This window comes from Aquarana catesbeiana, linkage group LG13 (genome assembly GCF_042186555.1).
Source record: "Aquarana catesbeiana isolate 2022-GZ linkage group LG13, ASM4218655v1, whole genome shotgun sequence".
In the NCBI taxonomy this organism is placed as follows: Eukaryota; Metazoa; Chordata; class Amphibia; order Anura; family Ranidae; genus Aquarana; species Aquarana catesbeiana.
This window is the reverse complement of record NC_133336.1, coordinates 28,855,869-28,868,957: the sequence shown is the minus strand read 5'-3', so window position 1 is coordinate 28,868,957 and position 13,089 is coordinate 28,855,869. Positions and strand designations below refer to the sequence as shown.

At 39.7% G+C, this 13,089-nt stretch overlaps 1 protein-coding gene across 2 annotated transcripts in view; it reads right to left on the bottom strand.

Annotated features, from left to right (window-relative positions):
• Nucleotides 1–13,089, bottom strand: part of CDC42BPB (CDC42 binding protein kinase beta) — a 207,285-nt gene that overhangs the window by 87,537 nt on the left and 106,659 nt on the right. For both annotated transcript variants that reach the window (XM_073608630.1, XM_073608631.1), the window contains exons 8-10: nucleotides 4,045–4,293; nucleotides 3,878–3,957; nucleotides 220–386 (exon numbers count right to left, since the gene is read on the bottom strand). In XM_073608630.1, the coding sequence (XP_073464731.1) occupies nucleotides 220–386; nucleotides 3,878–3,957; nucleotides 4,045–4,293 (496 nt within the window). The remainder of the gene's footprint in view (nucleotides 1–219; nucleotides 387–3,877; nucleotides 3,958–4,044; nucleotides 4,294–13,089) is intronic.

Below are 13,089 nucleotides of genomic sequence, written 5' to 3'. Positions count from 1 at the left end.
CGTCAAGGCGTTTCGTCACACAGGCATACTCCAAGCTTTGTCAGAGCTTGAATAGGATAGGACTGCCCGCATGTGGATGCCTGGAACACCTGAGTATCCCTTGCAAACAAAGATGGTCCTTCGCATAGATGTACACATAGATACATCCGTGTGACTGAGACCTAAGCAGTGATCAAAGAACAGACAATTCTTTGTAATACATCTAAACTCAATGCCAACCTTGCAGCTTCCTATTTAGTTCCAGCTTCTCCTGCTCCAACCGTCGTATCCTGCGCTCATAGGCATCAACCTGCAGACTGTTCTCCAGACCACGCTGCACATCCTCATCCTTTGTTACAGCATTTGTGTGGATAATGTCCTTCAGCGAACCTCGGTCTGAAAAACAGCTATGGAAAAGAAGATTGTTTGCATCCTTCAAATACACTGGTCAAAACTTTAATTACTTTCTAATCCTTGTGGTCAATTATTATGCCAATACTGAAAATCAATTGGCTAACATTTACCAAACTACATTTTTTTTTGGGATACTGTTGACAATTTTAATAAATTCCACAGGAGTTATGTACTTCTGCAAAACCAAGTAACATCCAAACAAAAAAAAATAGAATAGATTGAAATGAAAAAGGGATATGAATAAATATAGTAAGTGACATGGAAGGAAATGGGAAAATAAAGAAAGGGAAGGAAATGGAAAACTAAGGACAGGGAATGAAGGGAAAGGAAAAAAAGATAGGAAACACATTGAAGCTGTGCTCTGGGATCTTCACTGAAATGCTCCAGAATCAGTCCATACCTGTAATTTGTTTTATTCTAAAATGATAAAACCTGCATATCTCAGACTTTGGGATTGCCGTGACAGCGGTGTTCTTTTCTGTCAATGCCCCCAAGCCACAAGCTGCTGTCACAAACAGGGAAAGAGTGATCAAAAAAAAAAAAGAAAGGAAAAAAAGAGTCATGCATGTAATTTTGAAGATTATAGAGGAATGGTTTCATGACTGGTCACCCTGAACGAGAGAGCAGTTGCAGGTCAAATGGAATGCAAACAAGGCTTAACTTCCAACCAAAGTAATGGCTTATTATCTGGTCACAGGTGGGCATGTTGATTGAAACAGACCATGTGTATGGTAAGCCACTGAATGGTATTTGCAAGTATAGATTTAACGATTTGCCTAAAAGTTCAACTTTATTGGACATGAATTGAAATAGGAACATGCAAAGAAAAACGAATTTGGCAAAGAAATGGCAAAATTCCAGGAAGGACAAAAGTTGGATAAGGAAAAAGTTAAAGGGGAGGGGAACAAAAAAAAAAAAGATAAGGAGAAATGAACTGGAGGGATTGTAGAGGGAGAGGAGACAGAAGAGTATAGGGCAGAAAAAAGAACTGAAGAAAAAAAAAAAAGCAAGAGCATGGCAGGACAGAGAAAGTAAGAAAAAAAAAAGGAGAGAAAGAGAAAAGGATAAAGAAGTGAAAAGCAAGAAAAGGAACAAAGAAGGGGAAGGCAACAAAAGAAAGAAAAGGGTAAATAAGGGAAAGAATAAATACAGAAATAAAAAAGAAAATATATCACATAATGAGAATTATTCAGGAGGAAAGGGCTAGGTTCGCTCTACACAGATTGAATGGTGGCTTACTGTAGCCACAGCTGTTACCTGTTAAAGCTAAAGAACGTATGTTGAATATGTGTGTATATATATATATATATATATATATATATATATATATATATATATATATATATATATACATATACATACACACACACACACATACATATATATATTTATATATTACACATACATATATATATATATACACAAACACACTGGACATAAAAAGTCTACACACCCCTGTTAAAATGTCAGGTTTCTGTGATGTAAAAAAATGAGACAAAGATAAATCATTTCAGAACTTTTTCCACATTTAATGTGACCTATAAACTGTACAACTCAGTTGAAAAACAAACTGAAATATTTGGGGGGGGGTAAAAATTAAAACTAAAATAATGTGGTTGCATAAGTGTGCACACCCTTTTATAACTGGGGACGTAGCTGTGTTCAGAATTAAGCAATCACATTCAAACTTGTCTTAAATAGGAGACAGTACACACCTACCATCATTTAAAGTGCCTCTGATTAACCCCAAATACAGTTCAGCTGTTGTAGTAGGTCTTTCCTGACATTTTCTTAGTCACATCCTGCAGCAAAAGCCATAGTCTGCAGAGAGTTTCCAAAGCATCCAAGGAATCTCAATGTTTAAATGTATCAGTCAGGAGAAGGGTACAAAAGCATTTCCAAGGCATTAGATATACCATGGAACACAGTGAAGACAGTCATCATCAAGTGGAGAAAATCTGGCACACCAGTGACATTACCAACTGGACGTCCCTCCAAAATTGATGAAAAGACAAGAAGAAAACTGGTCAGGGAGGCTGCTAAGAGGCCTACAGCAACATTAAAGGAGCTGCAGGAACATCTGGCAAGTACTGGCTGTGTGGTACAACAATCTCTCATATTCTTCATATGTCTGGGCTATGGGGTAGAGTGGCAAGATGGAAGCCTTTTCTTATAAAGAAAAGCATCCAAGCCCGGCTAAATTTTGCAAAAACATATCTCAAGTCTCCCAAAAGCATGTGGGAAAATGTGTTTTGGTCTGATGAAAAGGTTGAACTTTTTGGCCGTAATTCCAAAAGATATTTTGGGGCAAAAAAAAAACACTGCACATCACCAAAAGAACACCATACCCACCGTGAAGCATGGTGGTGGCAGCATCATGCTTTAGGGCTTTTTTTCTTCAGCTGGAACAGGGGCCTTAGTCAAGGTAGAGGGAATTATGAACAGTTCCAAATGCCAGTCAATATTGGCACAAAACCTTCAGGCTTCTGCTAGAAAGCTAAACATGAAGAGGAACTTCATCTTTCAGCACGGTGACCCAAAGCATCCATCCAAATCAACAAAGGAATGGCTTCACCGGAAGATTAAAGTTTTGGAATGTCCCAGCCAGAGCCCAGACCTGAATCCCATTGAAAATCTGTCGGGCGATCTGAGGAGGGCTGTGCACAGGAGATGTCCTCGCAATCTGACAGATTTGGAGTATTTTTGCAAAGTAGAGTGGGAAAATATTGCCAGGTCAAGATGTGCCATGCTGATAGACTCATACCCCAAAAAGACTGAGTGCTGGAATAAAATAAAAAGGTGCTTCAACACAGTATTAGTGTACGGGTGTGCACACTTATGCAACCAAATTATTTAATTTTTTTAAATTTTTACTTCCCTCCACCTAAAAGATTTCAGTTTGTTGTTCAACTGAGTTGTACAGTTTTATAGGTCACATTAAAGGTGGAAAAAAGTTCTGAAATGATTTATCTTTGCTAATTTTTTTTTACATAACAGAAACCTGACATTTTAATGGGGGTGCGCAGACGTTTTATATCATATATATATACACATACACAAACACATTATATACACACACACATATATATATATACATACACACACACACATAGATATATATATATATATCTATCACACACATATATATATATATATATATATATATATATATATATATATATATATATATACACACACATACACACACACACACACACACACACACACACATATATATATATACACACACACTACTGTGGATGTCCTCCACCCAAGAAATGACGTGTGCGTTACCCGACTTGCTGCAGCTTCCACTGCACATCATGAGAAGCTCACAGTGTGCAGTGAAATCAGAGTAAGCCATTTCCATACAGGAGAGGGGTCTGTACAACTGTGAAAGACTGAAGGGAAGGCCGGAGTTCAGTGTTAGGACAGCTTTGTGTAATGTTTTAGGACAGTGACCTTCTAGGTATACAAATTTTACCTCTCTGTGGTGTAGGTAAAACCCACAAAAGGTAGTTGGAATCCTGAAAACCCGCTGTGCGTACTCGGGGGAACCACTTCCTGTGGAAAATACACACAACAAACTTCAATAACATATTAGGAACAGTGTCCTTCCATATGAAAGTGTCAGTATGTATTAGAACGTACAGGGTTCCTTAGGATGTCGTCATCCACATCGAAGTTGGATGTGTCTGAAGGGCTGCTGACATCCGGGATATAAGGTGCTTCCATATTTCTGATATTCTCCCAATCGATTCCCTCGAAGAACGCGTGAGTCTTAAAATCGTCAATTCCGTTCTGTCCCAGTCTGCGCTCTCGGCTGCAGATCAGCCTCTGGATAAGATCTTTCGCCGTCTCCGACACATCGTTTATGTGGGAGGGGAACTGGAACCGCTCCTGTAAAAATGAAAAATCATCAAAACACTTATATAGGTATATTGCACATCGTTAGGATACGGTACAATCTGATTGTACAATCTCCTTTAGATCTAGCAATAGCGCAAGGACCTACCTGATTGCACCAAAAACGTGCGCACAGTGTGTGCCAGGTGCGCCTGGGCACACCCTAATCACCACGTGTGGTTCATATTTCCAATGTTTACACCCCTCATATTTTACCAAATAAATAAATCAAAAAATCTGTTTTTTTTTCTCCTAAAAAATTGCAAAAAGATAATTAAATTAGTATTGTAACTGCCCTACTGACACCAACAGTATCTGCCCTTATGACACCTTCCGTATATATACACACACATGCATATGTGTTTGAGCTTTGGGGTGCACACCTTAATGCAATAAACTGCGCACACCTATGGATTGCACACAAATTGGCTGGATAATTTAGGGAGGTCTTCATATTACAGAGATAGTCAGCGCAGAACATATTCCAGAGGGTAGTATTGGGGGGCATTAGTGGTAGGTTGACTAAAGCACATAAACCTGAAGTATAGTAACAAGTCCTATTTGCAATCTCGGAAAACCCGATCGGAGGACAGTATGCGACCGGTGTAAACTACGTGGCATGTTCACCAATGCCAGGAGCCTGGCGGACAAGATGGGTGAACTAAAGATACTGTTGTACGAGGAGGATTTGGATTTTGTGGGAATTTCAGAGACCTGGTACAACAGCTCTCATGATTGGCTGGCAACCCTTCAAGGGTATTCTCTTTATCGCAGGGATAGAGAGGGTAAAAAAGGGGAGGGGTATGCCTATATATCAAGAATAATGTACATAATGTAGTAATGTAAGTGAAAGAGAGATGACATCAATAAGGGAGCTAGGGAAGAGGTGGAATCCTTATGGGTAGAGCTACAAAAGGGATGAAGCTGAGGGGAAAATAATACTGGGAGTATCCTATAGGCCCCCTAACCTGAAGGAAGAGGGGGAGACGTACCTCCTATCACAATTTGGATTGGCAGCAAGGATGGGAAATGTTATCATGGGGGATTTTAATTATCCAGACATAGACTGGGCAGAGGGAACCACACACATATATGTAAGGCTCGCCAGTTCCTAAATGTCTTTCAGGACAATTTCATGGGTCATGTGGTAGATGCACCAACTAGAAACAAAATGTTACTAGATCTACTGATTACCAACAATGCAGACCTAATCACAGCTGTGGAAATACGGGGCAATTTAGAAAACAGCGATCACAGGTCAATTGGCTTCAGTATAAATCACACAAATAGGAAATGTAGGAGGAATACAAAGACATTGAATTTCAAAAGAGCCAACTTCCCTAAACTACGAACCTTGCTAGAAGATATAAATTGGAATAAAATCTTAGGAACAAAGAACACGGAGGAGAGATGGGTTTGCGTTAGGAGCATATTAAAACCACTTCAGGCCCGGAAGATTTTACCCCCTTCCTGACCAGAGCACCTTTTATGATTCGGCACGACGTCGTCGCTTTAACTGACAATTGCGTGGTCATGCGACGTTGCACCCAAACAAAATCGTCCTTTTTTCCCCCCCACAAACAGAGCTTCCTTTTGATGGTATTTGATCACCTCTGCGGTTTTTATTTTTTGCGCTATAAACAAATAAAGAGCGACAATTTTGAAAAAAAAACGCAATATTTTTTACTTTTTGCTATAATAAATACCCCCCAAAAATATATATAAAAAAACATTTTTTTCCTCAGTTTAGGCCGATATGTATTCTTCTACATATTTTTGGTTAAAAAAAAACAAAAAAAACACAATAAGCGTATATTGGTTTGCGCAAAAGTTATAGTGTCGACAAAATAGGGGATAGATTTATGGCTCTTTTATTATTAATTTTTTTTTCTACTAGTAATGGCGGCGATCTGCGATTTTTATTGGGACTGCGACATTATGGCGGACACGTCAGACAATTTTGCCACATTTTTGGGACCATTGGCATTTTTACAGAGATCAATGCTATAAAATTGCATTGATTACTGTAAAAATGTCTCTGGCAGTGAAGGGGTTAACCACTAGGGGGCAGTGAAGGGGTTAAGTGTGTCCTAGTGTGTGTTCTAACTGAAGGGGGGAGGGGACTGTGCAGGGGAGATGACAAATCGCTGTATATATTCTGTATGAACAGATGATCTGTCTGTTCTCCCCTCAGAGAACCGGAAACTGTGTGTTTATACACACAGATCCCGGTTCTCGGTGTACCCCGAGCGATCGCGGGAGCCTGGCGGTGATCGCGACCGCCGGGCACTCGCATCGGCTCCGTGGGCGAGCGCGCCTCCTAGTGGCCTTCTATGGTACCAACGTAACATGACGGCGATTCGCGCAGCCGAGCCATGTTGCCTTAGTACGACTGCGGCGGCTGGCTGGCAAGCGGTTAATTAAGGGCATTAGCCAGTGCATCCCATTAGGAAAAAAATGTAAAAGAATGAACAAAAGTCCTGGATGGCTTAACGCCAATGTAAAAATGATTATAAAAGCAAAAGGAGAAGGCCTTTAAAAAATACAAGGCTGAAGGATCAGCATTTAGACTTTACAAAGCATGCAACAAGATGTGTAAGGCTGCAATTAGGGAGGCTAAGATAGAACACGAAAGACACATAGCGGAGGAGAGAGGAAAAAAAAAAAAATCTAAGTATATAAACAGTAAAAAAAAAGGGAGGACAGACTATATTGGCCCCATAAAGAATGAGGAAGAACATCTGGTTACAAAGGATGGGGAGATGGTGAAAACACTCTCAAACCAAGGTTTTACTGAACTCCTGTTTATACACTGCTTAACCACTTACCGAACGCTAAACGCACATATACTGTGGCAGATTCCCGTACAGGAACATCGTCCCCTTTAAGAGCCAACATGCGCGACCGCGTGCACGGAGATTTATGTGTGTAAACACACATATCCTTGTTCTGTCAGGGGAGAGGAGACCTATCGTTTGTTCCTATTAAGTAGAAACAATGACAGGTCTCCTTCCCCCAGTCAGTCACACCCCCATACAGTTAGAACACACTGAGGGAACACATTTAACCCCTTGATCGCTCCCCTAGTATTAACCCCTTCCCTACCAGTGATTTTTACACACATTTTTATAGCACTGATCGCTGTATAAATGTCAATGGTCCTAAAAATGTGTCAAAAGAGTCCGATCGGTCTGTCGCAAAAAAACTGCAGGTCACCGCAATTACTAGTAAAAAAAAAAAATAAAAAAAATAAAAATACCATAAAACTTTCCCATAGTTTGCAGACGCTATGACTTTTGCGCAAACCAACCAATATACGCTTATTGCGATATTTTTTTTACTAAAAATATGTAGAAGAATATATATTGGCTTAAACCGATGAAGAAATTTGTTTTTTGTTTTTTTTTAATTTGGGGATATTATAGCAAAAAGTAAAAAATATATATATTTTTTTCCCCCCAAAATTGTCGCTCTTTTTTTGTTTATAGCGCAAAAAATAAAAACCGCAGAGGTGATTAAATACCACCAAAAGAAAACTGTGGGGTGGGGGGGAAGATGCGAAAATTTACTTTGGGTACAGCATCGCACGACCGCACAATTGTCAGTTAAAGCGGCGCAGTGCCAAACTGTAAAAAGTGCTCTGGTCAGAAAGGGGGTAAAATCTTCCGGGGCTGAAGTGGTTAATAAACATACTGAAACAGAAAATATTGTTTTGTTTGTTTTTTTTTTTTTTGGGTGGAGATGACCTTTAAAAAGTCTGGCTATCGAGTTGTGTTATCTGAAAAGTTGTGAATGAAACTCGAACTGGCCTGGCACCGTGGGGTGTGAGACAGGCGGGTTTGATAAGCTGCCAGCGTCGCCACATTTTCTCTACGCTAAACTGGAAAGCTGCCATAAACCGGAGTACTGCTGTCTGTGCAACCGGCATATCAGGGAGCAGGATCTGTCTTCCCTAATTACATACATTCTGTAATCGTTTATCTGTCCAGGACAATACAATGCAGACAGTGTAAGACTGTCAAGACGCTCAGCAGCTACAAAATAATAATTGCGCTGCCAACATTTAAAGTCCACCTGTCTTGGAGGAAATTACATGCCATAAAGTTGTCTGATATGGAGGGAAATTGCTGCCCTTCTTTTAAGCCCCCCCCCCCATCCCTACTTTACTACTTCTGCTCCGGAAGGTTTTACCCCCCCCTTCATGACCAGGCTTTTTTTTGCAATTCAGCACTGTGTTGCTTCAAATGACAATTGCGCGGTCGTGCGACGCTGTACCCAAACAAAATTGATGTCCTTTTTTTCCCACAAATAGAGCTTTCTTTTGGTGGTATTTGATCACCTCTGTGGTTTTTATTTTTTGCACTATAAAACAAAAAAAGAGCGACAATTTTGAAAAAAAAAATCCGCAATATTTTTTACTTTTTGCTATATTATATAACCCCCCCCAAAAATATATATAAAAAACATTTTTCTCCTCAGTTTAGGCCGATATGTATTCTTCAACAATTTTTGGGGGGGGGGGGGATATTTTCTACTTTCTGCTTTAAAGCACATCCAATAAAAAAAAAAAAAAAAAAAAAGTAGAAAATCAAATTTCTTCATCAATTTAGGCCATTATATATTTTACATATTTTTGGTAAAAAAAAAAAAAAAAAAAAAAATCCCAATAAATGTATATTGATTGGTTTGCGCAAAAGCTATCACATCTACAAACTACGGGATAGATTTATGGCAATTTTTTTTTTTTTCTTTTACTAGTAATCAGTGATTTTTAGCGGGACTGCGACATTGTGGTGGACAAATTGGACACTGACACTTTTTGAGGACCAGTGACACTAATACAGTGATCAGTGCTATAAAAAAAAACAAAACAACCCACCGTCGCTGTATAAATGACACTAGCAGGGAAGGGGTTAACCATCAGGAGCGCTCAAAGGGTTAAATGTATTCCTAGGGAGTGATTTCTAACTGTGCGGGGGATGGACTGACTAGCAGGAACACAAGATCTCTCTCTTACCCTGACAGAATGATGGTTTGCCTTGTTTACATAGGAAACCGCCGTTCTGCCTCTCAAACGAACGATCAGCGGGTCCCGCCGGACCCCTTAATTGGTTCCCGCTGTGTCCAATGACAGCAGAAGCGGGTCTCTGGCGGCGTGCACACACGTCCCAGACCCAGAAGAGGAAACAATGTAACAGGTATGTTGTTTCGTGCAGCCAGGCCGCCCTGCCTCATTAAATGTGCGGTGGGCGGTCCGGAAGCTGTTAATAGGGAGGAGCGTTTTTTTTTTTTTTAACTCCCCAAATACGCTCCAAAAATGCCGCAAAAATGCTGCAAGCAGGATTTTTTTCACCGCAACGGAAGCGCACCTCCCCAGTGTGAACACATTCCATTAATTTTAAAGGGAAGCATTTTTTATTGAGCTTTTCATGTGCGTTTTTAAACACCTCGGTGTGAAAGCAGCCTTAGGACTCTTTCACACTGATCCGGGGCAAAAAACGCGTATTTTTACTGCGTTTGCGGTGGGGTTTTTAAAGGACTCAAAAACAGCATGAAAAACACATTGAGGGCGTGTTTTTAACCACGTTTTTGCCACATTTTCCATTGCTTTCCAATAAGAAGGTGAGTTTTTGGAACTTTTTTTTTTTATTTTTTTAGCTCCTCAAATATGCTCCAAAGATGCTGCAAACAGGATTTTTTTTTTTTTTTTTTTTGACTGCAACAAAAGCGCACCGCCTCAGTGTGCACACATTCATTGATTTTAAAGGAAAGCATTTTTTTTTTACTTTTTTTTTTTTTCTTTTAAGGCAAGAGCAGCCTAATGGGGCGTACACACGATCAGATTGTCCGCCTGATTTGGTCCGTCGGCGTCCGTCGGACTTTTGTAGCCGAAAAGTCCAACCGTGTGTACGCTCCATTATAGTGAATTGCTTTCACATTTTCATTATTCCACATGGTGCTGGAAAAAAGGAAAATCTACCTACCTTGAGCAACAAAAACGCTGTAAAAATTCTGCATTAGATGTATATAATAAGATGCATTATAAATGGGAAAAAACAAAAAATAAATAAAAAAAAAAATAAAAAATAAAATTAAGAAAATAAAAATTAAAAAAATAAGTTAAAAAAAAAAATAAGAATCCATTTCTTTGCCATCCCTATCCCATTTAGGTTTTGCATTTTTTAGGCCCCCCCCCTTAAACTACAAAAACAGCCTGCATTGTGGATATACAGCTACTCTGCTCAGGATTTGCACGCTAGTTCCAAAATCATCACGTTAATATGCGATTTCTCTATTAGCAATGGACAGAACCCAATCCAGAAACAACCCACAACTCAAAAACATCCAGTTAGAATAACTGGCTTTTGACCAAATGGAATTTAGCCGGGTGTACCTATAGTTGACTTTAATAAAGATGTACCACTATAAGGTTCCCGGAACAGGAAGGGATGTGATTGCCTCCATACTTATATAGTGCAGTGTAATACATTCCATTAAAGCTAAGTGCACCTTCCCAATGAATTATACATTTGCACTTGACCTGTAACCTCTAAAATCTGGACTTAAGTCCCGCTGTGTAAGTCTATGTAGTGCGGCTCCATAGAGACACTCCTCGGCTCCATAGCAAGTAGCTTACTATGGGGACACAGGAAGAAGAGGAGCCAGGATCACTGCCGGGGGGACCCAAGAGGAGGAGGATCGGGGGCCGCTCTGTGCAATACTACTGCACAGAGGTGGAGAGTAAAGCATGTTTGTTATTTTAACCCCTTGCTGATATACGTCAGCACAAGGGCACGGCTGGTACAGGTACGTCCCTTTTAAGACGCGGCATTGCCTGCCTCGTACTCCGTGACCGCGGGTCCCACGGACTCTATCTTCGCCAGGTTCCCGCGATAGTGTCACGGAGCGGAAGAACGGGGAGATTCCTTTGTAAACAAGTGTGATCCGGAGCAGTGATCGCTGTCATGTCAGTGGTAGCCCATCCCCCCCCCACAGTTAGAATCACTCCCTAGGACACACTTAACCCCTTGATCGTCCCCTAGTGTTTAACACCTTCCCTGCCAGTGTCATTTACACAGTAATCAGTGCATTTTTATAGCACTGGTCGCTGTATAAATGACAATGGTCCCAAAATAGTGTCAAAAGTGTCCGACGTGTCCGCCATAATGTCGCTGTCACGATAAAAAAGAAAAAAAAAAAAACGCAGATCGCAGCCATTACTAATAAAAAAAAAATTAATAAAATGCCATAAATCTATCCCCTATTTTGTAGACGCTATAAACTTTTGCGCAAACCAATCAATATACGCTTATTGCAATTTTTTTTACCACAAATATGTAGAAGAATACTTATCGGCCTAAACTGAGGAAAATAATTTTTTATATATATATATATTTTTGGGAGACATTTATTATAGCAAAAAGTAAAAAACATTGCTTTTTTTTTTTCCAAAATTGTCGCTCTTTGTTTAAAGCGCATTAAATAAAAACCGCAGAGGTGATCAAATACCACCAAACTAAAGCTCTATTTGTGGGGAAAAAAAGGATGTCAATTTTGTTTGGGTGCAACGTCGCACGACCGCGCAATTGTCAGTTAAAGCGACGCAGTGCCGAAACACAAAAAGTGCTCTGGTCAGGAAGGGAGTGAAATCTTTCTAGGGCTGCCCCATGGCAGTTTTACCACTACAGGGTGGCAGCTGTGCACCGGATCACGTATATATATATATATATATTTGCAGCCTTCCGCTTGCAGGGGGCGTACGTGTGCCGCCGCTGGGTCGCTCCTGCTGTGAGAATTTACAGTAGAAGCCGATCTGCGGGTGCCGGATACCCGATGTCCTCCGGCACCTGCCAATCATTGGCAATACACAGAGAACCGAGATATGCCTATGTATACAAGGCCTATCTCAGTTCTGATAGGGAGGAAGGACTAGAATCTATTACTTCCCCTAGTAAAAGCAGCACACAGTTAACACGCTCGCCTTAGATGCTAAGCCCTTTCCAGCCAGTGTCATTAGTACAGTAACAGTGCATATTTTTAGCACTGAACGCTGTATTTGTGTCACTGGTTCAAGGCAAAGTGTCAAAAAAGTGTCAGCTAGTGTCCGATTGTCCATCGCAATATCGTAGTCCTGCTAGAAGTCACTGATCGCTGTCATTACTAGAGTAAAATAGATAAATAAAAACTCCATAAAAATATCCCATAGTTTGTAGACGCTATAACGTCGTGTAAACCAATATACGATTATTGGGATTTTTTTTTTACAAAAATATGTAGCAGAATGCCTAAATTTATGAAGAAATTTGATTTTTTTAATGTTTTTATTGGATATGTTTTTATAGCAGAAAGAAATTTTTTTTTTTTTTTTTTTTTCCAAAATTATCGGCCTATTTTTGTTTAGGCCCCTTTCACACATACGGACCATTTATTTCCTCAGTTCAGTCACTTTTTTTGTCATCAGTTTTTTTTTTTTTTTTCAGTCGACATCAGTTTCACATCTGTTGGTCATCCGCTTTTTTTTTTTTTTTTTAATGGATAAAAAACTAGGGCTTTCATCCATTCAAAAAAACTGAAGTTGACAGAAGTGGATGAAAACAGATGTAAATGGATGATTATCCGTTTACATTAGTTTTTTCCATAGAAATGCATTGAATGCATAGAAATGCATACACTTATTGTGATTTTTTTTTTTTTTACCAAAAATATGTAGAAAAATACATATTGGCCTAAACTGATGAATACATTCTTTTTTTTTTACTTTTTTTTTGGGGGGGGATACTTATTATAGCA